The 27,634-nt window shown below is 53.1% G+C and overlaps 1 protein-coding gene across 3 annotated transcripts in view; it reads right to left on the bottom strand.

The window, feature by feature from the left end:
• Nucleotides 1-27,634, bottom strand: part of TP73 (tumor protein p73) — a 57,699-nt gene that overhangs the window by 3,217 nt on the left and 26,848 nt on the right. For 2 of the 3 annotated variants that reach the window (XM_006871739.1, XM_006871740.1), the window contains exons 3-10: nt 20,762-21,004; nt 8,104-8,290; nt 7,583-7,698; nt 2,644-2,753; nt 2,141-2,283; nt 1,668-1,756; nt 980-1,104; nt 376-524 (exon numbers count right to left, since the gene is read on the bottom strand). In XM_006871739.1, coding sequence (XP_006871801.1) covers nt 376-524; nt 980-1,104; nt 1,668-1,756; nt 2,141-2,283; nt 2,644-2,753; nt 7,583-7,698; nt 8,104-8,290; nt 20,762-21,004 — 1,162 coding nt within the window. The remainder of the gene's footprint in view (nt 1-375; nt 525-979; nt 1,105-1,667; nt 1,757-2,140; nt 2,284-2,643; nt 2,754-7,582; nt 7,699-8,103; nt 8,291-20,761; nt 21,005-27,634) is intronic. The other variant, XM_006871741.1, reaches the window with a different exon arrangement.

Genomic DNA, 27,634 nt, shown 5'->3' with positions numbered 1-27,634 from the left:
CCTGAGAAACACTGCTCACAGCACTGGTAATGTGACAGGCTGTGCCCACATGAGACTCTACCCCAGGAGAGCCCTCACCATACACTGAGCACCACACATGGCTCTGATGGGTGCTTCCCACCTTCATCATCTCAGCCCCACCTGAGGGTGTCTGACATGCTCATCACCATTTTGCTAATGGGGAAACGGAGTCTCTCAGAGGTTCAGAAACCACCCGAGGCGGGGCCCTCCACCTCTGAGATTGGGCCAGGATGTATCCTTCCTCATGCCACCCTCTGTTCCCATAGACAGAGGCGTGGCCCCCGCCCCCACCTCCACCCCGAGGAGGTTGTGAGTGGACGGAGGTTCAGATCTGTAATTGACAGAAGGACTCACCCACAGGCCCCAGGCTGGGCCCAGCCACTGAGCCATGCGGGGGAGGCTGGCCCACCAGCTGGTTGACGGAGGGTAGCTTGCTGGCGCTACCATGTCCCTTGCCCATGGGAGACAGGATGGGCCCATAGGCAGGGGTCTGCAGCGGGTTCCTGCTCAGAAAGTGACAGCTCGTTGGTCAGATATCAGAGCCTCCCTCATGTCCCCCACCCTGACTACTGCCCACAAGGCCCTGTGTGGCCAGCTCTGAGCTGAGACTCTGAGGTGGGCAGTTTCCTCACCTTGACCACTTCAAGTGCCCTCCCTACCTGCATGCTTTTGAGGAGAAACCCAACAGAGTTCAGTGTGGCCTGGGAGGAGCTCTGTCTCCTTGGTCTATGGGTGGCACCATCCTTCCCCCTAGGGGTCAGTTCTGGGCCAGTTCAGGGGGGGCCTGCCTCAGGCTGTGCAGCAGGAGCCAGGATAGCCCATGTCCAGGGAAGGTTTCTTGGGGAAGGACACCTCGTGGGGCCCTCTGTCTCCCTGCACACACTCCTGGTCTTTCCCCTGCTGCACGGGACCTGCCGGGCAGCGGTGTTGGCTGTGGCTCGGGCTGGGCGGCACTCACGGCCTCTGCAGGAGCTGCTGCTGCTGCTGCCGGTACGAATCCACCAGCTGCTGGGGCACCAGCTCTGTCAGCTCGAGACCCTCCTTGATCTTCATCAGGATCTCAAAGTTCTCCCGGCCCCGCACCTGCAAGAGAACCAGCCCTTTGTTGCCCGCCAGGATCCTTTGTGGGTGGTTTGGGCAGGACCCTGGCTGGCAGCCTAGGACTGCTCCCTCCACAGGGCTGTCAACACCAGGGGCCATCTTCCCTTCTTCCCCAGGAGCTGTCCTGGCCAGAGGAGAATGCCCACCTCCCCAAGCAGACTGTGTTCCACCTGCCCTGCCTTTGCCCAGAGCCCTCACCACTCCTCTTCCCAGCACTGTACAATGGGTGGGTCGGAGGCACTCAGCAAATCAAGGGTTTTTAAATTTGGGGCTCATTCAGAATTCAAACAATTAACAGCTCACAACTGATGATGAAAACTGCCGGGGTAGCCAGTGTCAGCCACCAGGTGAGGGTGGCACACACTGGGCAGTTTCTGATGGGCCACTGGGAGGGCGAGCTGCACGTTCCTGTCTTGGGTTTGTGGACTCACAACCACTAACTGGGGACTCGCTCCCATGCTGGTCCTTCCTTCTGGGCCTCCCTGTGGAACCCTGGGACCCAGATGTCAGAAGTGTGGGCTGCACCCTCCTCCCTGGCCACTCACGGGCATGTAGTACATGTCCTCATCCCCATGCCGCCTCTTCTTCACATTGGCCCCCAGAGACGGGATGGCTGGAGGGCTCTGCTTGAACGCTGGGAGGGAGGAAGGGGAGGCTGGTGAGTTGTCAGAGGAGGTGAGAGGGCATGTGAACGGGGATGGATGAGTGGGTACAGCTCACAGATCCTCAGGTCTAGAGAGTCAACCCTAAGGCAGACAAACCCCATGGCTGCCTATGCTGGATATACAGCCCTGAGGGTGAGCACTGGATGAAACTGGGACCGTGCCGGCCACATGCAGTGACCTCAGAGGGCCCTGAGCCCAGGGACGAGCAGTCTGTCAACACTAGGGGTGTGGAGGAAGTCTCCCTTGGCTCAGCAGGGATTCCTCACTTCCTTTGTATGCAGACTCAAGTCACCCCAGCTGGCATTTCACTGACCCCATGGCAGGTCCCACCCGTGCCTGGAACCCCTGCTCACTGCGCTTGCTGGCCACCCCACTCTTGGCGGCGCTCTCATTCAGGGCCTGCTGCTCGCGGAAGTGGTCTTCATCAGCTTTGCGGTCTCGGCCAGGGCAGGCACAGATGCGACCTTCAAAGGACCGACGGCCCAGCACCTGTCCACTGTGGGGCAGGCAGAGTTGGAACTGTGAATGTCCGGGTCCACCACACTCAGCCCTGCCCACTCCCCACAACTGCAGACCCCACAGGATGGGCTTAGGGGCCAGTGAGGGGAGTAGGCACTGCTGGCTAGACGGAGCCAATTCAGAAAGGTCCAAGACATCAGCCCAGACTTCGGGCCTAGCTCCCGCCTAAGCCGCCCTTGCAGGGCAAGGGGACATCCCTCCCTGGAAGCAGCCAGGTCTGATAGCCACAGAAAAATAACATGAAGGGCCCCTTTCTCAAACTCGTCCCAGGGCTCAGACAGCAATCCCTGTCCATGTCCACTGGCCCAATCCCCTCTCCCCATGTGTAAGCACTCACTCTCGGGTTTCCAGGGTGATGATGATGAGGATGGGCCGCCGGTTCATGCCCCCAACACAGCTGCTGTTGCACATGAAGTTGTACAGGATGGTGGTGAATTCTGTCCCCACCTGCACATGGGGAGGCAGGAAAAGCGCTATAACATCAGTTCATAGGCCCTGCCACCCACTGCTTGTCTGTCAGTGTGTTGTACTGAGGGGGCTTGTGTGTTGCTGCGATGCTAGAAGTTATACCACCGGTATTTTCAATACCAGCAGGGTCCCCCATGGTGGACAGGTTTCAACTGAGTTTCCAGATGAAGACAGACATGGAAGAAGGAGACACGAACTACTTCTAAATGTTTTACTGTTGTTGTTGTTGTTAGGCGCTATCGAGCTGGTACTGACTCATCGTGACCTATGTTTAGCCACTGAAAATCTTATGAATATCAGTGGAACATTGTCAGATACAGTGCTGTTAAGATGAAAAACTATGAATAATACCAGAATATTGTCAGCTGTAGTGCCAGGAGATGAGCCCCTCATGTTGGAAGGCACTCAGAATACAAGCTGTCTCCTCTAAATAGAATTGACTGTGGTTAAGTGAACAGAGTAAAGCTTGTGAGACCTTCATTTGCTGATGGGACACAACTCAAAATGAGAAGAAATGGATGCAAACATCCATTAATAATCGGAACATGGAATTTACAATATATGAATCTAGGAAAATTGGAAGCTGTCAAAAATGAAATGGAGCGCATAAAGATCTATACCTTAGGCATTAGTGAGCTGAAATGGACTGGTATTGGGCATTTTCAATCCGACAACCACATGGTTTACTATGCCGGTAATGACAAATCGAAGTGGAATGGTTCGCATTCATCGTCAAAGAGAACATTTCAAGAACTATCTTGAAGTATAATGCTGTCTGTGACAGGATAATATCCATATGCCTATAAGAAATACCATTATTTAAATTTATGCACCAACCATTAAGGCCAGTGATGATGAACCAACTTCCTCGGTCTGAAATTGATCAAACATGCAATCAAGATGTACTGATAACTACTGGGGATTGGAATGCAAAAGTTGGAAACATAGAAGAAGGATCAGTAGTTAGAAAATATGCCCTGGGTGATAGAAATGATACTGGAAATCATGATAAAATGTTGCAAGACCAATGACTTATTCATTGCGATGCCTTTTTAAAACAACATAAAAGGTAGTTAGACACATAGACCTCACTAGATGAAATACACAGGAGTAAAATTGACTATATCAGTGGGAAGAGAAGGAAAAGCTAATGAGCCAAAACAAGGCCAGGGGCAGACTGGAACACACCATAAGTTGATCATAGGCAAGTTCAGGCTGAAGCTGAGGAAAATGAAAACAAATCCACAAGACCCAAAATATGACCTTGAACATATCCTATCTGACTTTAGATTTGATGCATTCGACACTACTGACTAAAAACCAGAAGAATTGTGGGATGACATCAAGAACCTCAGACAGGAAGAAAGCAAAAGGTCATTAATTAGCAAGATAGAGAGAAATGACCAAAATGGACATCAGAACAGACTGTGAAACGTGCTCTCCAGCATAGAGATGCTAAAGCAAATGAAAGAAATGAGTAAGTAAAAGCGCCGAACAGACAGTTATAAAGGGCAACTTGAGAAGATAAAGTCAAATATTATAATGGAGTGCGAAGAGCTGGAGATAGAAAAACAAAAGGGAAGAAAGAACATGCTCAGCATTTCTCAAGCTGAAAGAACAGAAGAAAAACTTCAAGCCTCAACTTGCAGTGTTGAAGGATTCTTTGGGCACAATACTGAATGACACAAACAGCATCAAAAGAAGATGGAAGGAATACATAGAGTCACTGTATGAAAAACAAATGGTCAATGTTCAACTATTTCAAGAGTAGCATATGATCAAGAACTGATAGTACTGAAGGAAGAAGTCTAAAGTATCGACATAGATCTAGGTGCCAGGAATTGATGGAATGCAAATTGAAATCTTTCAAGAAACTGATGCAGCACTGGAGGCACTCATTCATCTATACCAAGATATTTGGAAAACAGCTACCTGGCCAACTGTTTGGAAGAGATCCATGTTTGTGCCCATTTCTAAGAGAGGTGACCCAGTTGACTGCAGAAATCAATATCATCAACATCACGTGGAAGTAATATTTTGCTGAAGATCGTTAGAAAAATGGCTGCAACAGTTCATTGACAGGGAACTGCCAAGCTGGATTCAGAAAAGGTGTGGAACTAGGGATATCATTGCTGATATCAGATGGATCTTTGCTGAAAGCAGAGAATACCAGAAAGATGTGTACTTGGGTTTATTGAGTACGCAAAGGTTTTCGATTGTGTGGCTCATGACAAGTTATGGGCACTGGGGACAATGAGTATTCTAGAACACTTAATTGTGCTCATGGTGAACCTGTACATAGACGAAAGAGTAGGAGTAGTCGTTGGAACAAATCATGGGGGTTCTGAATGGTTTCAAGTCAGGAAAGGTGTTTGTCGGAGCAGTATTCTTTAACCATACTTATTCAGTCTGTATGCCAAGCACCTAATCTGAGAAGCTGGTTTATATGAAGAAGAGCATGGCACCAGGATTGGAGAAAGACTCATTAATAATCTGCAATAAGCGGATGATACAACCTTACCTGCTGAAAGCGAAGAGGACTTAAAATATTTACTGACTAAAATCAAAGACTACAGCCTTTAGTATGGATTGTATCTTAATGTAAAGAAAACAAAAATTCACTGGACCGATAAATAACATCATGATAAATGGAGAAAAGATTGAAGTTGTTACAGACTTCATTTTGCTCTGATCAATCATCAACACTCATGGAAGCAACAGCCAAGAAATCCAACGACCTATTTATTACATTAGGCAAATCTATTGCGCAAGAGCTCTTTAAAGTATTCAAATTTAAAGAGTTTATTTAAAGTTTGAGGTGTGCCTGACCCAAGCCATGGTATTTTTAATAGCCTCATATGCATGTGAAGTTGGCCAGGGAATAAGGAAGACCATAGAAGAATCAATGCATTTGAGTTAAGGTTTGGAGAAAAAGATTAAAGATACCATGGACTGCCAGAAGAACAAACAGGTCTGTGTTTAAAGAAGTACATTAGAATGTTCCTTATTAGTCAGGATGACCAGACTTTGTCTCTCATATTCAACCATGTTATCAGGAGGGACCAGTCCCTAGAAAGGACATCATGCTTGGTAAAGTAGAGGGCCAGTGAAAAAGAGGAAGACCCCAACGAGATGGACTGACACAGTGGCAATAGCATTCAGCTCAAGAGTAACACAAATTTTGAGGCTACTCAGGACTTGGTAGTGTTTTGTTCTGTTGTGCGTAAGGTCACCATGAGTCAGAACCAACTCAATGGCATCTAGCAACAACAATATAGTCCCTGACATATGAAAGTAGAGTTCCTAAGCTAGAAAACTCCAAGACCTCACATCTAGTCCTGGCTGTGGGTGGACACGGAGGAAGGTGGGATCAGGTCCTTCTTTAAGTCCATTTGTCATTCATCCATCCTACCAACTATCCATTCCATCCAACCATTTATCCATCCATCATCCATCTATTATTTATCCATCCATCCATCCATCCAATCAATACATGCATTCACATACTACATCTTCACACTGTCTGAAAGGGCTCAGGCCTGCTCTTTGCTTCAGGTAGTTACAGTCCTGAGATCTTGTTGGCCAGCACATCGCCCCGACACAGGTCAGAAGACTAGCTCTTGAGGCTGTTTGGTGGGTGTTTGCACAGGCCTCTGTGGGCATATATTTGTTGTATACTGTGCACTCTTACAAGGTGTGAGGTGCTGGGATTGTGGCAGAGCTGGGATGTGAACCCAGAACTTTTGACCACTGGTTGCTGGGAATCACTGAACGGAGAGTCTCCACTGTCTCCCTGGTTCCAAGTGTGGAACACCTTGGCCTTTCACAGAATTACCACTAGGGGGCGAGCTTGTCCTGCTTTTCCCGAGGCTGACCAAGCATAGGGTGGGGCACAGGGGAGGCGGGGCAGCCCGAGGAGAGGACATAGCTTGGTCAGGCCCTGGTCCCCTAGACAGAAAGGGTAGCTCTCAGACTTGTGGCAAGGGAGCCAAGGGGGTTCTGGGTATAGAGGTGGAAGCTGAGGGGCATTTGAGGCACTGGGTATAAGGAAGTTGGGGACTCATCGTCTTGTCTTCCCTGGGAAGCCTAGCTCACCAGAATGGCCAGTCCTACCACTTAACAACAACCTTCATCCTGGCAACCCATGCCACCATCTCTTCAGAATTGTCACTTCCCTCCACCCCAGCCTCTCATCCCACTGCCCCAGCCCCAGCATTGTTGTTGTTAGATTTCCTTGAGTCAGTTCTGACTCAGAGCGACCGTATGCACCACAGAACAACACTGCCCAATCCTGCTCTATCCTCACAATGGCTGTGCTTGAGCCCATTGATGCAGCCACTGTGTAAGTTCATCTTGTTGGGGGTCTTCCTCTTTTTCGTTAGCTCTCCACGTTACAAAGTACGATATCCTTCTCCAAGGACTGGTCATTCCTAATAACATGTTCTAAGTACAAGAGACAAAGTACAAGAGACAGAATGCTTCTAAGGAGCATTCTGACTGCACTTCTTCCAAGATCAATTTGTTTGTTCTTCTGGTAGTCCATGGTACTTTCCATATTCTTCTCCAACACCTTAATTCAAATGCATCAATTCTTCTATGATCTTCCATATTCAATCTCCGACTTCCACATGCATATGACGCAACTGAACCCCACAGCATGGTGTCACCCAGCCCAAGGCCTTCTGCTGCCTCCAGTCAAAGCTGGACCCCACAGCCTCTCTGCACCCCACCTGCCTCCTACAGCCCCTTCCACTCCAGCCTTCTCTTACAGGTCTTCTTTCCTCCCACTGAGCCTGGTGAGTTCCTACCTGTGGGGGCTCATAAGGTACCATGACACTCTGCCTGCCGGTGACGGGGTCGTCCACGTACTGTGAGAGGTTGTTGCCCTCCACACGGATGAGGTGGCTGGCTGGGGCAGACTGTCCTGCAGGAGAGAGGAGGGGAACACAGCTTCAGAGAGTCACCTTGTTCCCCATCGTCCCCGGCTGGGATTCACTGTAGCACACTACCAGCTCCCCAGGTGGGACCTTGGAAGCTGTCCAGGATTGCTGGCAGAGAGGGGCTGCCCCACACAGTACTGTGGCATGTGCCAGACCCCTCTCAGACCACTGGCCCTGCCCTGAGGGCACTCTAGTCCTGTCAGAGTAGGAGGGCTGGGTCACAGGGGTGGTCAGCCTGCCATTACACAAGGAAGCACGGGGGAAGCCCCCCGGAAGCCCTCCCCACCGTCACAGTGATAGCTGAGCCGAAACTTGAAGCCCATTTCTAGGGCACCTGCTGCCTCTGTCTGAGGCGGGGACCAGCATCCCTGGGGTGGGTGGGGCCTCACCTTCGTTAAAGTCCCGCCCCAGCTCGTGGTTGGGGCAGCGCTTGACGACCTCGGTCACGTGTTCCGCCTTCTTGTAGACAGGCATGGCGCGGACGGCAGTGCCGGGGGGTGGGGGGCTGGATACCTTCATTTGGATGGGGCACGTCTTGGCGATCTGGCAGTATAGCTTCTTCAGCAGCGGGGAGTACTGCGAAAGGAGGGACAGGTCAGACTGCGGTCAGGAACCCCTTTATCAAGCTTTTTCCCCTCTGTAGCCCTCTTCTGCACTGACCCTCAGGCACCCATCCAGGCATCCAACTGATCAACCCGGACTTCATGCTAGCAGTGGCCAGCTACACAAGCCACCAACTTGCCTGGCCTGCCTCCTTCCACCCTCAGCTGGTACAGATGGCGGGGCCTTTGTCCAAGGAAACCAGAGCTGTAACCAGGATGCTCAGTGGTCAGGACAAGGATGGAGTCCCCTGGGCTCCATGTCACACAGGGTTGGGGCTGTGAAGTTCCCACCCACCCTGGAGATGGGCATCGGATCTATCCTTTGGGAGGGAGAGGCAATATTAACAGCAATATGGAGGTCAGCAGTCACCCCACCTCAGAAAGCAGGAATGACAGTAATCCATGTGCAGGTGGTGGGGAGGGGAGAGTGACACAAGACAGACAGGTTCCTGGCTCCTCTCAGACCGCGGGGCAGCCTGAATGGAGAGCATTTATGAAGTGCCTGCTGTGTGCAGTGTGCACATGATCTGGCTCTAACCCACATGTCTCTCATCTGTACCACCCAGCAACAGAGGCATGCAGTTGGTACTCAATAAGTGCACGCTGGCACCATACTTCCCTGGAGCACAAGGGATCCTCTAGCACTGAGGGAAACAGCATGTCCAGGCACAGGCCAGAGAACAAAGTAGTGATACCAGGGAGATGCTCAGAGGCCTCAGTGTGAAGGGCCAACCAAGAGGGCTTCCTGGAAGAGGTGGCACATGAAAATAATGGGCTGCAGGCTGAACACACAAATGGCAAGGGAGGCACTGAGCAAGGATGTGGGAGCCATCCATCCCGCAGCATCTGATGAGGCATTTATTATTTTCCAGGCCCTGGGTGGGAGCCTCCTCAACTCCAAAAATGTCAGACTAACCAGCGGCTTTTCCCCATTAGGTACCACCCTGAATGCCACAGAGCACCAGGTGTCAGGCAAAGGCTGAAGCCTAGCGGTCAGCAGTTGGATGGGGACCTTCTGGAACTGATGTTAGATTTCAGAGTCCCACCCCCACCCGACAGGGTCAGCAAAATTCTCTGGGGGCCAGAACTATAGAGATGCCTGAAAAAGAAAAAAAAAATCACCTGCCTGGGTCCTAGAGGTGGGAGCAGATGGACCTTGCAGGACAGGCCTGGACTGAGGTGGGGGAGTAGAAATGAACAAGGCCACAGCTAGGAGGAACCAGCCTTTGGGGTCTGATGAGGTCCCAGGCTCAGAGCACAGCAACCAAGAGTAACACAGAACAGAGCCCAGTGTGTATCATCAGCTGTTGTGGTGGGGACAGTCATTCTGGTTGTTTATTAGGTGAGAGGGACCTGGTTCAGATTGTTACATGGGAGTGGATGGAGGAGGGGTGGACAGAAAGAGTTGGAGTTGCATTAGGTGGGAGGACTCCAGGTCCCTCTCTGGTCTGACTCCCCGCCACCGCCACGGACCCTGTCTGCCTCTGCCTTAGTAAGGTGGGAGATGAGGGGTCATCCTGGCTGGCCAAGATTGAAGAACTCAGAGTGGGCAGCTCACCTGGCTCCCAGAGCAGCTTCAAAGCCCCTGTCTGGCTGGAGCCCTTCCTCCGAGCTTCTGCCTTCCCACTCCAAGCCTGAGACTCTACTCCCACTGGCTACCCCCCACCCCAGAGGGCAGGAGTTGAGGCTTGGGAAGCCCAGCTCCCACTTCTCCAAGCAACTTGGATGTCCTGTGGTATTCCAAAGGTGAACACATTGGGGTCCCTGGTCCCATCACCCTAGCTGGGACAGGTCAGTAGTCCTTAATATAAAGCCCGGATGCAGGGTACAAGATGTAGCCCCTCCCCTCTGGCTCGATGCCCCAGATATGGGGCGAGCAGGGGCTCCTGTGTCTGGGTTTCTTGGCAGAAGAGCTCACAGGAGAAATCTGTGTTCCCATGGAGAGACAGAAGCGCTCTGGGCAGAGTGCGGACGTTCCTGGGGCACCGGCTGAACGTCCTGTCAGCAGGCTGGGGCGGTGCTGGGAGCTGTCCCTGGTACCGGAAGGCGGCACTACTGCTGCCTAGTCTGGGCTGCCCTAGGCTTGGAGTCAGAGAGCAGCAAACACCATGTGGGAGTGTGAGGCACACAGGCTACCAGGCTCTGTCTCCGATGGAGCGAGAGGGAGGCACTACCTGCAAGCCTGGGAACCCCCTTCCAGCACCACAAGCAAGACCACCATGGTTCCTGGGCAAACCCACTCCCCCACAGGTCGTGCCAGTCCATGGCTGCACAAGGCAGGATTGGCTCAAGTGGCTTTTGGGGCAGACACCTGTGTGGGCAGCTACTGGCCGTGGTGAGGGGTTCAATCCTGGATGGAGCCCTGGTATAGGAATCTTTCCCTCAGCCCTGGGGTATGGGCCGGTCTCCCAATGTCTCTTCCTCTGGTGGCCTGTGTTGGGCCAGAGCTGGGAGAAAGCCAGACTGGGGGTCTGGGGGACAGAGAAGGGCTCCTGGGTCTTTCCATTCTGTGGAAGAGGTCATGTGCAGACTCTGACTCCCTCCCACCCCGTCCTTCCCCAGGACCGCTAGATGGATGTGTTTCAACAGATTCCGAGCTGATAAAATCTTATTTATCTTCGGCTGTTGACACAGAACTGTCTAGGCTTGTCTGCTCTGGGATGCGTGTGCTTCTCAGTACTTGCAGGAAATGATGTGCTCAAACACTGATGTGTGCCCGTCCCTCCCCCGATCGGAACCCCCCCCCCCCCTTCTTCCCCCACCCCCCCTCCCCCCCCCCGTCACCAACTTCTCTCCTGGAACCCCCTCCCCTGACCACCTCCACCCCACCCTGTCCAAGATGGGCTTGGCCCAGCTGGGAGCCCTGAATCCAGTGGCCTGCAGGGCGTCGAGAGGGCGGCAGGCGGGAGGGTGGCGTGAGCAGGGGTGCGGGGGCTGTTAATTTCCTTGCCCGCTCCCGGCAGCTGGGGTGCCCAGCACAGGCAGGTCTGGGCAGGAAGACAGGGGAGAGGTGATAATAACTTGTCTGTCAATTTCCCGGGACATGTAGTATCTTGCAAACCGCAAATACCGTTAACCAGCGTGGGTGAATCTGTTAGAACAAATTCTGGAAGACGTGGCCTGCAGTGGGGGCTCTCATTTTTTCATATGATTTTTTTATAGCCCACTTTTATCCACTTTCCCTGTGTGTGTGTTCATTTAGAGCCACAATCTTGGCCTGCTTTGGGTCACAGCCTCCTTGGTGGACCTCCCCAAAGCTATAGCCTTAGATCTCTGGAAAAGTTCCCAGAGCAATGCTTGAAACATTTGGCGTGGAGTTCTGTGGGCTCACACACCAATCCCCCAAATTCACAAGGGACCCAGGCCAACAACTCCTGGTGTGAAGTTTCCCTGGGTTTTTTTTGTTGTTGTTCCTCCAGAGGAGGGGGCTCTTTGGGGAACACATCCTTGAGATACTCTATCTCATATCCCCCAGCAGCGGGTCCTCTCGTCCCTCACTTTGTACCCTTCCACTGACGTGCCTGCTCCTTCCCCAGGGGCAGGTTCCCCAGTGGACATGGCGGGCGCCAGACCTGCTGGAGAGGGGGGGTTCTCTACTCCAGTATGGAAATGATAAGTTCTGAGTGATACCCTAAGGCCTGCTTCAAAGGACTGTCTGCTTCAATGAGACTGTCGTGCAAAGTTGTTCACAGCGATTCCACCTCCCTCACACAGCCAGGGCTCCCAATGCAAGGTGAGGACACCTCCATCTCAGACTTATTCTGTGACTCAGGCATCCAGGCTTTCTTCAGACTCTTGGGGTCCCCCCATCCTCCCACTTCCACACACCAACCTGGAGCACACACCCCCCCAGCCTCCACCTCCCCCATAAGCTCCACCCTCGGTTTCCTCTGCCCAGAGGTCTGGTTTTGACTGCAGGCAGCTGAAGGTGGCTGTCGATGGGCATTCTTTGCTGGCCTCTCCTCTGGTCTGGACCGTGGATAGAAAGCTCTGGCAGAGGTCCCAGCAGCATGACAGAGGGCTACCCGGCATGGTGGCTCTCCTCACAGTAAGGAGAGTGTGGGGGAAGACAGCCTCCCACGGCCCTCACCCTGCTCAGTGGCTTTGGTAAGAAGCCAGGGCTGCTGAGAGCTCTGTGGTCACCCATGGGGATGGGAAGTGTCACCTTCTGCTCACAGGACAGTCCTGGAGCCTCCAGCTGACCATGGGCGTCCTGTGCTGGACACTAATGTCAGTCCAGGGGCTAGATGGGACAGCTCCTTTCCTCCATTCCAGAAGATTCCCATGGACACCCTGGGGGCGGGGGAGAGGGGGAGGGAATTGTCACTAACTGAGTAGATGGAGGCGGTGGAGCTGAGCCCAGGAAGCCTCTCTGGAGGGCGAACAAGTATGGATTGGGTTAGCTCCAGCTGAGAGTCTGAAAGATGGGTCCTGTGGCCACCAGCCTTGGCCATAAGAGGCTGCAGAAGCCCCCTGAGTCAGGGCCACAGTTTGAGATACCCCTACTGGCCGAGGACCAGTGATGTTGGGATGTCTGCTCTAACTAAACTGCATCCCATTTAGCTGGGACAGAGCCCACGGTTTCCCTGAGGGGCACGGCTACTCCTGCCTGGTCAGCTAGTGGACATGTAGGGTGGGCAATTTTTCAGTAAATAGCTGGGTAGAATGGAAGTTTTCACTGAGCCTTACAAATAAATAGTCTGCAAAGCACCGGGAGCCGAGGGAGTCCTAATGGCCTACGAATTGATTAGAGAGTAGTGGCCCCCAGTGGGGCCTCAACCACAGACTGCCTGTTCTCTCTGGAGCCCTGAGACACCCTGTCGCTGGGTTCCTTTGGGCAGGGATTCCGAGGAGATGGCCATCTTGCCCAGGTCCTATGACTGTGGTAGAGGATGAGGGCCTAGGATCCCAGGGTAACCCTCGGCTTGCGGTTACTGTGTGGTTTCCCCAGGAATCCCTGGGTGGTGCAAACAGTGAATGTGTTCAACTGCTAACAGAAAGGTTACCACCCAGCTGTGCTTCAGAACAAAGGCCTGGAGATTTACTTCCAAAAAAGCAGCCACGGAAAACCCTGTGGGTTTTCCCACTCTGATACACTGGGACATCACTGTAAGTTAGACCTGAACCCATGGCAATGGAGCTTCACGGAGCACTGATGTCTGCTCACTTTACAACAAGGACTTTTCTGCTCTATAAAAACACAAGTCTCTCAAAGCCTCTGTGGCCCCATCATAAAACCCATGCTTGGACATTCCAGCCTTGACACCTCCCAATCTAAGCCTTTTGCTCTCCATTATAAAATGAGGATGGGGAATAGGCTTTCCCTTCCCCCCCTCACCCCCCCCCAGCTCTGATGCCCTGGAATTTTCTACCCTCTCCCTTCCCAAGACTCCTAGGACAATCTCAGGACGTCAGGAGATGGTGAAGGGTTTCTTCACTGGAGGCAAGGGTCTGGACCAGCCAACCTTGGAGGTCACAGGGTCCATCCATTAACCGTGAAACTGAGAAAAGCCCAAAGCAGATCCCCCCAGTGACTGACCACTGACCCAGAGGTGGCAAGAACCCCTCTGACTTGGAAGAAAAGCCTTAACCCTCTGCTCCGCCATGCCCCCCACATTACCTGAGTTCCCAGGGGGTAGCAGGGTTCCAAGCACCTGTGGACCCCATCTTGGCTTAGCAGGAGCCAAGAAGATTCTTACTGAGGCCCCCCTCTCTCTTTAAAGTGGGGAGTCGTGACTGGTGCAAATGGCTAACACACTTGGCTACTAACGGAAAGGTCTAAGGTTCGTGTCTACCCAGAGAAAGACAGGGCTGGTGCTCTCCTGAAAAATCTGCCACTGAGATTTTACTCTTGACACATATGGGTTGTCAGGAGTCAGAACTGATTGGATGGTTTGGAATTTCTTGGGGGTAGGGAAGGCAGGCGCGGGCGGAGCCTGGTACAAGAAGGCCAAGAGGGAGCTGAGTCTGCGAGACCCAAGACCCAAGACCCGTGGCTTACAGCTCCTGCTGACTGGCGTGTTTCCATATTTACCTCGCATATTGCTCAGCCCTGGGGTGTTCTGATACAAAGTGTTCTCGAGGGATTTTTATTTGTCAGTAAAAAGCAAGCAGCGAGGGCGGCGGCCTCAGCCCCGGTGTGTTACTGGACACATAGCATCCCACTCAGACTCTGTGCTGGGGTACCTTCCCCACGTTTGAGCCTGGCAAAGCAGGCAGGGAGAACTTGAGGGGCAAGCCCCTTTTTGATGTCGGCTCACCAAGCTCCACCGGGCAGGCATCCCCAGCAGTGCACACAGGTGCACAGCGGATGCCCCTTTAAGCCTGTTTCCCCTCTACAATGGGGTTGCTGTAAGAGAGACTCAGTAATGGATCCATAGCAGGGGGTCTACAGCATCGGACAACCCAACTCATGGAGACCCCGTGTGTCAGAGCAGAATGTACCCCACAGGGTTGTCAATGGTTGTGAACTTTTGGAAGTAGTCGCCAGGCCTTTCTCTGAGGTGACTATAGGTGGAATCGAACAGCCGAGTGTGTTCCCTGCTTGCAGCTGTCAGCGTTTATAACTAAAATCTACTTCTAGGAAAGGTATCTCATTTTTAAAACAAATTATAGAAGATAATTTTTTTTTTCCCTTCAAACTCAAACCTTTGGAGCAGGGCCCCAGTCTTCAGACCTGTGTTCCCTAAAATAACCCAGACAGTGTGATGATGCTCATCCAGAGTCCCCCAGGCTGAGGAACACCCCCAGTTCCTGGGGCCCAGATCTGTCAGCACATGCTCTGAGGCTGGGAACCCCGGGACCCAAGGACATGCACGGGGCCATGGGACCTCCTTGCCCCACACTCAATGCCCCCAAGAGCAGCTTCCATGACCTCCAGGGGACACAGATTCTGGGGGTGGAGGTACAGAGAGATGAAGCAATCCCATGCCCCCTACCCCAGGCCATGATCAGTGGCCCCGACCCTCACCATGCCAGCCTTCAGAGCAGGCAGTATTCGGGCAATTGCTCCTTAAGTGTTCTCGTTTCCCTTTTAATATTCCACGTTCCATCTCTACAATAAACATTGTTAGAACTCTTCCCTCGGCTTTAAACACAGATAATTGCCTTTGGTGCCAGTATGCATTCCATAAACTTTTAGGATAACGCAATTGATACCACAGTCATGTTGGGACAGCTCCGCTATTATTCTCTTGCTCCGAGAGCTCCGAAGGGCTGGAAAGTTTTCTCCAAATCCATTAGCATTGACTCAGCCTCATTCCACCCAGGAATCCCTGGTTTCCCTGCCCACCTTCCATGTGTTCCTCCTGGAGGGGACTCACACAGACTCACACACATTCACGCTCACACACATGCCTGCACGCATATACATGCCCACAGACACTCATTCCCAACACTCACAGACTCATGCATACACATGTATGCACACAACCATCCAACACATACATACTCTTACTTTCACACACTCACACAGACATGCACACAGACATACATATATGTTCATTATTACACACACATACATTCATCCATGCTCAAACACGTTCTCACACTCACCTTCTCTCTCTCTCTCTCTCTCACACACTGACACACCAGTTAGGAGCCGCTGGAGGTTGTCAGGGGGTATGTCTGGGCTCCTGTCTGTCCCAAAGCCCTCGATGCCCCACTCACCTCCACCACCAAGTCCAGCCCCTGGATGGACAGTGTCCTTGGCAGCTTTGGCGGCTATTGGCAGAGCTCTCAGTATGCCTTGGGGGGCTGGCAAGACCTTGCAGGACCAGGGTTCCACACCACAGTACGGCCCGTGCCTGACCTCAGAAACCTCTTGAACCCTGCAAACACCAGAGACAGGGCCTCCCTTGGCAGGCCTGGCCTGGGAGCAGGAAGAAACAGAATCCACACCCATGCTGGGGTGGTCCAGGAGAACGCTGCTCTCAAACAGAGTCCACAACCCATGCTGGGGTGGTCCAGGAGAACGCTGCTCTCAAACAGAGTCCACAACCCATGCTGGGGTGGTCCAGGAGAACGCTGCTCTCAAACAGAGTCCACAACCCATGCTGGGGTGGTCCAGGAGAACGCTGCTCTCAAACAGAGTCCACAACCCATGCTGGGGTGGTCCAGGAGAACGCTGCTCTCCTTTTTTCTGTTCCCTTGGGACCACTTCACTGTCAGTCCGGGGCAATTGCCAGGTTGGAGTGTCCATCAGGTCTCAGTGGCCAGGCTGGCACCCAGCAGAGGGCACTACACAAGCTCTGCCCCCTGAGCTACCCAGGGAGCCTTGCTGAGGTGACCCCTCCCAGGCCTGGAGCCAGTCTTCCTGAGGAGGGTGTGAAACAGGGATAAAAGGCACTGGACCACCATTCTTGGCCCACCTCCATCTGCCCAGCTGCTCAGGAGCATCAGGTGCCCACCAGGTGCCAGGCCATTATGTGCAGTTCTAATGGTTTAAGTTGTCTGTCTCCCCAAATCCCCAGTGGGGATCTCAGTGGGGACAGCAGGCAGACAGCAGTGTCTGTGGACTATGTCCCTGTTGTAGGCAGTCACAGAATCTGCTTCTTAGACCCCCGAGCAGCCATTTATAGACAGGACCCTGGAGAGCAGGAAGATGACCCAGTAGCCACCGGCTGGTCAGACCCAGGACTCAGACCCTGGAAGACACCACTGGTTCCTCCAACCACTATGCAGAGTCTCGCCTGCCAGCTCCAAACTCAAGCCACCACCAGGGCCATGGCATACATGCTTCTGACTGAACGTATACATCCCTTCTCTGGCTCCCCCGTTGCTTCCACACCCAGCATCTTCTGCACCCTCTGTGGGGAGCACTGGTCAGAACCCAGGGTCACAGACAGAAAGGCACGTGCAAGGAGTCTCTGTGTGTGGTATGTGCATGTGTGTGGTACGTGTGCTGTGAGGGTGTGCTGTACACACATGGGTGTCATGTACATGTCTATGTGTGGTGTGAGTGCATACAGGTGTGTGTTATACCTATACATGCAGAGTGTACAACTGTGTGTGGTGTGCATATATGTGTGATGTGCATGCATGTGTGGATGCATAGATGTCTGGTGCACTCATGTGTGTGGTGTGCACATGTATGCTGGGTCTGTATACATGTGATGTGCACACATTCATGTGTTGTGTGATGAGTGCATGTGCGGTATACTGCAGGTGTGCACATATGTATGTGGTGTGTGCACACGTGGCTACATGCAGGTGTGTGGCAGCACAGATATATTCTGTACATGTATGCTATGTGCATGCATGTGTTGCGTGCATGTGAGCATGCAGTGCTTCATGCATGTGTCTAGTGTATTTATGTGAATGCCTGTGTGAAAGTTGGCCAGGGGCACAATGCCCAACCCAGTGGGAGGCTCTCAGGGGGCCTCAGCCAGGCAGAGGCCAAAGACCCCATTAACAGCTGTGGCCTCCTGGGAGCACGGTGGGGTGTTTTTCTCAAGAGGAGAAAGGAACGAAAGCAGGAGTCAATTTGGAATTGTACTTGAGAAAAATATGCATTATCTATCAGTTACCAGGCGGCCAGCGTGGTAGGAGCTGTGTGTGGAGACCAGGGCAGTGAGCCCAGCAACAAGCCTGGGCAGCATTGCGCAGCTGGACCTGAGAGCTGTGAGCCGGCAGCCTGCACGCCCTGTCCCCTCCCTGGGCATGGAAAGGAGCACACCAGGGGTCTGCTCCCAGAGACCCAAGGCGCCAAAAATCTCATTATCAATGTTTGTCCCACCTCCATCCCCTGTATTGATAGCAGCTGGGGAGGGGGCGGGCAGGATCCCACAACAGCATCCTCTGTCAGTGCTCAGTGCCCTCTGAGCTCTAGGGGGGGCCCAGGCTGGTGGCGGCTGCTGCTCAGGCACCTGGTGGGGGTCAGCGCTTGGGACTTGAGCTGCTGAGTGCACACAAGCCTTCTCTGACCCTTGGTGCTGCTGGCCTGGTGCCTAGATCCTAGGTGGGCCACCCCACACAGCCATTCAGGGTCAGGGCAATTAGGACCAATTCCCTTAGCCCCAGCCCTGATACCCACACACCTGGGCAGGGAGGCAGAGAGTCAGCTCCCAACCCCGCCCAAGGACCAGCTCAAACCCTGTGAGGCCCTCTAATCTTCCCCCAGCATGCCAGAGACCCCAGTGCATCCTCAAACAATGTGGGAGCAAGAGAGACAGAGCTCTGTGAACAGCTCCCAGGTGAGGAACTGGTCCTGAAAATATCAGGCGACTCAGACCTCAATTGGCAGATGTCCGTGTTGAAGGTCATCCCTCTTAGAGAGGATGAGTGGAGCTGCGATGGGGTACAGAAAGACTGTGAGTCTCTGCTGAAGGGGTGCAGGCATGGGGACACCCTGGGCTTCCTGATCTGACTCAGACCCCTTAGCTTCAAACTGGGGTGGAGGAAATATTCCTAAATCTTTCAGCAGGGTAACAGAATTACCAAGGGAACCTTCTGGTGGTTGGCATTATTGCTGAACCCTCTAACTCAGGAGGACTAGGCTCCGTAACAACCTTACTGTAGCCACCACCACCACTGCAGTAATAATAATAAGACTCCACCTGGTGACAGCGTACCTCATGCTTTTGACACTAAGCCCTGTGCTATGTACTTTACACTATGACCTCCTTGAATCCCACCAGCAGCATGGGAATGATACTTCTACAGAGAAAGACAGTGAGGCATGGATCTGCCATGCCTGCCCTCCAATCCCTGCTGAACCTTAGCATAGACATGGGCAGGCAGCCAGAGGCGATCCCAGCCATTTTAAAACCCAGACACAATCTCAGGGTGAGTGCCTCTGTCCACCTGCAGAGCCGGACCTATGGCTCCACCCCAACCTCCAGCTACCCAGGAGCGTGGGAAAGCCTGCGTGCTCCAGTCAGCTGGGTGGTAGAGACAGTGGGACTCAGGTCTTAAAGGGACAGAACATGGAACGGGCGGGGGGGGGGGGGGCAGTCATGTGGGTTTGGATGGCCACTCAGGACCATTCATATCCTGCCTATCTCTGCTCCAGGTGGGGCTCAGGTGAGTACCAAGCTGTTACCTGGGGGATGAGGGACCTGGCTGGGTAGTGATCCCTCTGGGAGGACAAAGCACTGCCACAGGACCCCCATGTGGACCCTGTGAGAGGGGACGCTGCAGCTCCCACACCAGGGTAATGCTCATGTTCCCTCATGTCAGCCTTGGACCTGCATTCCCACATTCCCAAGATGAACCCCAGGCTGCTTGGGGTGGGGTGTCAGATGGCGAGTCTTGTTGCTGCGTCCAAGGGAGGTGGCTGGTAGCCCCTTCTCCCTAGCAGCAAAACGGGCAGTGTGGGGCAGTGGTCACAAGCACAGACCCTGGAGCGGGTACCTTGTACACTTCAGCCCCCACTTTAAACAAGTTACTTCTCCCCTTCCCCATGCCTCAATTTCCTCACCTGAAAATGGAAATAAAAACTGCCTGTTGGGTGGCTGGGTGGTCTCCTAGTGTGGCGCTGCAGGATAATGCACTGGATAAGACAAGCTCAGTTTGAGCCACGAGGTCGGTGGTTCAAACCCACCAGCCGCTATCCGGAAACTCTATTCAGGGTTGCTATGAGTCGGACCTGACTCATAACAACAATTACAGCACCCTATTTACAGCATATTCAAGTTACAATGAAACACGCTTTGGCCGCGCTTTTACATGTGTTCATCTTACCATTAGTAATACGTACTACAGAGTGTTCCAGAGGGTAATGTGCTGACGTCATCATATCTGTAAGTTTACATGTAATGTCTCCAATCCCCAGAGACTAAGATCGAATTTATAAAGAAACTGATAGTAATAGTGCTGACGGTCACTAAAAAAATAATTAGGTATTTAACTTCTGTGGGACATGGCACGACGCCGGCATGAGGTGAGCATCAGGGCCACGTGGAATGTCATTAATGTTAGCTAGACCGGAACTTTAGACCAGGCTCCCCACCAGAGGTACAGGAGTGAGGGTCTGAGCCCACTGTTGTGAAGGTTCCAACTTTGCTAGTCCTGTTTCCTGACACCACTCAGTGATGGACACTTAGACACGGTGTGCGGCAGGGGAGACAAAATAACCAAATCTAGTCTTGCTGCTTAGAGGAGGTGGCCTCCTGGCCCTGGGCAGCAGCTTCAACAGCTCCCAGCCCGTCCAAGTGGAAGTTCAAATCAGAGCCTCCCCAGAGTATTGGCAAGTTGACAAGAGTCTGGTGTAGGTGGGCTGGCAGGGAGTGGCCCCTGCCCCAAGAATCTCAGTGTCAGCCAGGTCCACCCCCTGGGTTCCCTGCGGGAGGCTGGTCAACTCTGACCATGTGTCCGAGAGCAGCACGCCCAGATTGCCCAGCGCAGACCCGCCCCCTGTGCGGAGCCCCTCCCTGCCCCACTGAGCGGACACCTTCTTAGGGCAGCACTGGTCCACCCGCACCCATGGGTGGCGCAGTGTACTCACCGTCCAGGTGGCAGACTTGGCTGTGCTGGACTGCTGGAAGGTAACTTCGAAGTGGTGAGGGCCGGGATAGTCGGTGTTGGAGGGGATGACAGGAGCAGGCGACATGGTGTCGAAGGTGGAGCTGGGCTGTGTGTAGGGAGAGTGGGTGGGCACGCTGGCGGCGTGCTCTGGGGTGTAGGGGCTGGCGGGGGTAGTGCGACTGTTCATCTGGTCCATGGTGCTGCTCAGCAGATTAAACTGGGACTGGCGGGAGGGGGAGAGACAAACCGTCAGGCAGAGTGGGAGCCGCCCCGGCCCCCCCAGGTGTCCGGTTACTGCAGGAGCCTTAAAGGGCCAGCCTGCACGAGTCATCCCAAACATTTCCTCAGGCGCCCCCCCGCAACAGGTCATGACTTGTGTCGGATAAACCGACATAGTCATTTCGCCCCCTCCACCAGCCACCCCGTGCTGCCCTGGTTTTTGGGGATCCACTGAACTGGGAAGGGGAGGAGGCAGGCCTCTCACAGGGGTTCCTGGTTCCTGCTGCAGGTCACCTCACACCTCACAGCTCAGAGTGGGGACCCCAGGCCCAAAGAGTCAGGCAGGGCAGATACAGTACTCAATGCACCCACCAGGGTGTGTGAGAGGCCCTGGGGTACCCATCTGACTCTACATCCAGACCTGACTTAGCCTGCCTTTGCAGTTGGTCCCCAAAGATGTGTCGAATGGCCCCTTGGCTCTCAGGGCCCCCCACACCTTGTCTCTCTGCCCTGGCAATGTTCTAACTCCTTCTATACCTTCAGCTCTGTCCCAGGGCCATGCACCCCAAGAACGAGACTTCAGGAATTGCAGCCACCGTGAAGTGGCCATGTTCTCTGGGTCACCCTGTGTAGATCCTGGACCAGAAGCAGAGGGAGGGGGAACCCAGGCAGCTCCCACCTGCAGGGCTGGCCAGGACGACCCTCCTCCCAAAGCTGGGGTGGGCTTTGCAGAGTCACACAAAGCAGCTGACCAATATGAGGCCTCTCATCATCAGTGTCAAGATTCACTCTGTGTCAGGAGGCCATTCCCCGCTCACTGTTGAGACCCTTCATGCTTTTCACAGCCCAAGTTACTCTCCCTGCACTCTCCCATTTGTTGTTGTTAAGCGCTATCGAGTTGGTTCGAACCCATAGCAATCCTGTATAGGGTTTCCAAGGAGCGACTGGTGAGCTTGAACCGCCGACCTTGCTGTTCAAACCCACTTTGCAATCCAGCACATTAACCCACAGCACCACACCAGCACTCCACTCTCCCATTTACAGATGAGGAAACAAGGCCCAGAGAGGAGCAGCGACTCTCTGGTGAGTCTGTCTCCCTGCCTTATCCAGACTCTCCCTTCTCTTCCCACCGGGTTCCCTGGCTGCCCAGGACCATCAGCAGGGTCATAAGCCTGGGGGCCCAGGGACACAGGTTGAGATGGTGAACTGGGGAGTATCTGCCTGGTGGAGGTGGGCTACAGAGCAAGGGGGCTAAAGGTGTGAGATTGTGAGAGAGGAGGCAGGGCTGGATGTGAGAGCCAGGCTCCCTGCCTGCTCCCCTGTAGAACTGTCCCCAACCCTCCAGATTAAAACAAAAATCACAACCTATCTCTCCAGGGGTGCACATCAGGTCAATAGAATGACCAGGTCAGTCCCTTCCTGCTCCTGTCTCTGGCTCTACCAGAGAAGAGGTGAACTGTACAGCCCAAAGCCCCATCACCTCCAGCTTACCAGACACCTGTGTCCTCGATCAGGGGCCACGTGTGTCCACTGAGCCTCAGGCCCTATCCAGCCATGTAGAACCTGAGGGGTTGGCCACCTCCCCGAGGAAGGGATGACCGAGTATCATCTTCCTTGGAGTTGGTGCAGGTAAGGGGCAGTTTACAGATGTGCTGAGCCCCAGCCAGCACCCAGGCCCTGGTTCCCATCCCAGGTTCCCAGTTCCCAAACTTCCAGGGACTCCATGTCCACTGGCCTGCTCCCATGTTCCAGGATCCTGCTCCACACCACTGACTGCCTCCCTTTCTGGATGGCTCCCTGATCCTTCTTAGCGCTTAGGTCCAGCCCAAAGGTCCCCCTCAGAGGGACTAACACAATCCACTCAGGGCCCAATCCTCTGGATGTGCCCCTCCCAGATCCTGGCTGTCCTGAGAGGGATTTGGGAACTGACAGGACTATGACAGGCTTTGAGTCCTGCAAGGAGAGTCACTTCATGGGACAATCTGCTCAGCCCTGTCCAACACAGCAGCTATGCTCCTGGGCCCCCTCTGCTGTCTGGGTAAGGGCACCAGAGCCCCCAAATCATACAGCCTGTCTCTAACAATGTTCGGATAGATCACATGCTGAAATGATCATATTGTTATTGTAAAGTGCCATCGAGTCAGTTCCGACTCATATGCATAGGGTTTCCTAAGAGAAGCTGGTGGATTTGAATCACCAACATTGCAGTTAGCAGTCCAGTGCTTATACTACAATGCCACACCAGGACTCTGAAATGATTCTATGTGAGGATCAATAAAATACATCCTTAAAACTTCACTGGAGTCTTTTAACTTTTTTTAATGTGACTACTGGAACATTTGAAATTCCCTATGTCTCTTTGGCGCTGTGGGTTAATCTGCTGAATTGTTGGTTGGTTTGAACTGCAAGGTCAGCGGTTCAAACTCACCAGCCACTTCTCAGAAACCCTACACAGTGCCACTATGAGTTGGAACCGACTCAACAGCACTTAACAACAACAACTTGCATCTTGGTTCTTACGGGGAGATGCTGGGCTATTATTATTAAGTGGTTCCGACTCAAACTAACACCCTGTGGCAGAGAAGAACTGTGCCATGGAGTTTTCTAGACTTTTGGAGTCCTGGTGGCACTGTAGAGTAAGCACTGAATTGATTGTAACCACATTGTCAACAGTTCAAACCCACCAGCCACTCCTCGGGAGAAAGGTGAAGCTTTTGGCTCCCGTACAAATTGACAGCGTCAGAAACGCTCTACAAGGTCGCTATAAGTTGGAATAGACTCTTGGGCAGTGGGCTTAGTTTTGGTTTTTCAGTCTTTACAGGAGATTCCCAGGTCTTTTCTTCTACAGAGTTGTTGGGTGGGATTAAAGCTCCATCCTTTACATCAGCACCTGAGTACTTAACCATTGTGCTACTAGGGCTCCTTGGTGTTGGGTTAGATCATTCAAAATGTCTGTGGAACCAACTATTACTGTTGTTGTTATGAGCATCCCTTCAAGAGCACACGGGATCCCTGGGCGTCAGAAATGGTTATCAGACTCAACTACTAACTAGAAAATTGGGGGTACAAGTCTACCCCTTGGTGCTTCAGAAGAAAGACCTGCTGATCTAGTGCCAAACAAATTAGGCATCGAAAACCCTCCAGATCACAGGGGTGCATGGGATGGTCATGAGTTGGTGGTTAATTTAGCAGCTGTCAAAAACAATAAGGGCGTACAGCACTGATCCTTACAAAGGGTTTGCTCAAGAGGTTTGCTGAATGAATTAGCTAAGAATAAATGAATAAATGAATGATGAAGGTAACAGGTGACAGGGATAGCACCCTGTCTGTGAGGCTGGCCAGGAGTCAGGACTGGACATCAGCCGGACTCTCCCACTCCTATATTGCAGCCTCAACAGATATAGTCAGACATCAGTACTGAACACAGCCCACCAGTCTCCACAGCCTCCTCTCTCTCTTCCAGACAATAGGCCTGGCCCTTCCTGAAGGAGCAACTCTGTTGTCCTCAGAGCTCCAGGCTGGCCTGAGGGCTGCAGGGATTTCCTCCCTCCTGGCTTCAGCCAAGTCCTGGGTTCGAGGCTGCTCTGGGCAGTACCTTCCGAAGGTACTGCACAGGCTGAAGCTGCCCCTCGGGGGCACCAACAGGATAACAGTCATGCCGCCCTTGTTTAGAAGCGGCAAGCTGCAGACCCAGGACAGTTTTTCATATTTTAACTTGTCCACATTCTTTAATGATCAGAAGCGGGTGCCAAGGAATTAGTCATTGAACTGAGCAGAGCTGAGAGGCTGATAGGATCTCCTCACCAAACAGCAACAAAGACAAGGGCGCGGCGGCCACCGCAGCAGCCCCCACGCGGGAGTTTTAATTTGATGTGAAGATACATCCCAGTTATGCACAGCAAAAGTAGAAACCCCAGTCCCGGCCTAGAGACCTCCTTCAGGAGTTCTGAGGTGGGATGCCCAGGCAAGGGTTTGGAACCCTCTCTTGCAAGACCCGAGGTTGTTCCCCTCTCTGGACCTCCAAGACAGATGTCAGACTTGGCAGCATTGGTGGAGGCACAAGAGCCTGTGAAGCCCCCATGTGGGGCTCTGGAGACAGCGGTGATGGCTGGACCAGTAGAGGTGGCTGTCTTCATGGCTCGGTGACTGCTGCCCCACCTGCACCCCAGGGCTGCCTCCTGCAACACCAGCCCCCAAACCACAAGCAAAATGCCTGATGCGACCAGGAGCCCCTTTCCTAGTTTTGTTTCTATGTGGCTACAGCTTTGAATGTAGCTGAGGGACACTGTCAGGGATGGGGTGCCTTCTGCCTCCTTGTACCATCCTCCACCAGTGTGCCCGAAAGCTTTCCCTCACTCAGGGTACAAATGCTTGGATTCTCAAATCCCTCACTGCCCAGACCAGGCCTCACTTCAGATCAAATTGCAAAAGCAGAGACCAGCCCACCAGGGGCCTCACGGAACTGAGACAAGGGCCCAGAGCCCCCAGGGCTCAGGAGAGACCCACTTGGCAGCAGAGAGGAACCTGGGCCAAACTAGGACTTTGTTGGTTTGTTTTGCTTTCCAGAAGAACTCCCCAGATAGTGGGCTAATTAGGGCACGCCCAGCCCGCGGCGGCCCGCGAGTACCTGCATGTACACGTAGGGCTCCTAGCCCGACCCGGGCAGCCGCGGGCAAGCGGGAGCGCCAGGCTTGCCCTGAGCCCCCGTCCCTCAGGTGTGGGGGGAGGCTGAGCTCTTGGGGGACCATGGCTGGAGGAGAGAGCAAGTCCCAGAGGGGTACATGGTCACCTTGGCACCTCCCCCCATCAGCAGACCCCATCCAAACGGCATCAGGCCATCATCTGTCCCTCTGGACGTCCCTCATCCAGCCAAGAGAAGGGTGCTGGAGGGCAGAGGGATCAGAGCTTGCTTTCAGGGGTGGGCAGTCATTCCCACCATCCCCTTGAGTCAGGGTTCTGGGGTGGCCTGACCATTCTGGTCAGCCATGGTATCTCCTCAGGGCAACGTGATCACAGGATGTGTTCCTACGGGACTCACAAAAGGTCAACAGGGCTCAGTAGGTCATAAAGGGACATGCTGTCCATGCCAGAGTTGGCCCCTGGAGGTGGGGCAGAGGGCACATCCCTGAAGAAGCCCTTTTGGGTACATGAGCACCGGAACTTTGGACCCACCAACTTCAGCACTATTCAGACTCAAAACAAGGGAAATGCTAAATTATCTCCCACCAACCGTAGAGTAGATAAATGCATTTGAGTTATGGTGTTGAAAAAAAATATTTAAAGTACCGTGGACTGCCAAAAGAAAAAACAAATCTGTGTTGAATAAAGTACAACCAGAATGCTCCTTAGAAGCCAGGATTGTGAGACTTTGTCTCATACTTCAGACATTATCAGGAGAGACCAGTCCCTGGACAAGGACATCATTATTTGGTAAAGTGGAGGATCAGAGAAAAAGAGGAAGATCCCCCAACAAGATGGATTGGCACAGTGGCGGCAACAATGGCTCAGGCATAGCAATTATGAGGATGGTACCAGCCAGGGCAATGTTTCATTCTATTGTGCATCATGTCACTATGAGTCGGAACCAACGCGAAAGAACCTACTAACAGTAAGTGGACACTAGGGAGCAACCATTAAACAGTCTGCTCCTCAATGAAGAGTTGCTGGTTCAAACCCTCCAACCCATCCATGAAGAAAAGACCTCGTGGTCTGTTCTTGTAAAGATCTGTTCTTGGAAACCCTATGGGGCAGTTCTACTCTGTCCAACAGGGTCTCTGAGAGTCAGCATTGTCTCAGTGGTGCATCTCACCAAGCAGACACTAAGGAAAGGAAGCAGTTTTGCCACCAATGTGGTGTGGTGGGGGTCAGGCACCTCTGTGTGGCCGCAGTCAGGTTCTTTATGACGGTCCCGTGGCCAAACCAATGCCTCCTGCTCCCCTCCCCAGTGTCTCCTCAGCTCCAAGGTTATGGAGTTTCCAGCCAGGGGCAGAGAAGCCTGACCAAGGCACAGATGGATGTCACTGTGTAGTTTCAGCCCTCCATGGCCAGAGTGACAGACATAGTGCCGTCCTCCCTCACCAGCACTTAGGCCCAGGGAAGGCCATGGTCAGACCTTCACAAGGACAAGCTAAGGAGTGGCTCACAGAGTTCAGGTGTGACCAGAGCCAGGAAGAGTCAGCAGCCCACTGATAAGGACCCTGCTAGTCTGTATCCTGGGAAGCCAGGAGAGGGGAGGGTGCTGTGAGCTGGAAGCAGCTTCCCACCCAGTGAACAGCTGCTGGGGGAGTCCAGAGAAAGTGGAGACCGGTGCTAACTGGGAACGTGGGATTCACTGGTCCACCAGCGCCCTTCCAGGAGGAGACAAAGACTCAAAGAAGGCAATGACATGCCCAAGGCCCCAGCAAGCAAGCGATATAGCAAAGAAGTAGGGTTGGTTGTGCTTGCTCCAGGCTTGCCTTTGAATCCTGACCTCTCTCACTGACTTGAGAGAGGAATAGACAGGGTGGGCAGGGGAAGGAAGCTCCTTTTTCTTGTTTACTGCTCCAGTGGTATATCTGGGCAGTCTTAGGCCACCAGGACACAGAAGACTCCCTGGGGACGCATGCAAACTGTGCTCACAGGTGTCAGAGCACCC

This window comes from Chrysochloris asiatica, unplaced genomic scaffold (genome assembly GCF_000296735.1).
Source record: "Chrysochloris asiatica unplaced genomic scaffold, ChrAsi1.0 scaffold00173, whole genome shotgun sequence".
Classification (NCBI taxonomy): Eukaryota; Metazoa; Chordata; class Mammalia; order Afrosoricida; family Chrysochloridae; genus Chrysochloris; species Chrysochloris asiatica.
This window is presented reverse-complemented; position numbering and strand designations above follow the sequence as displayed.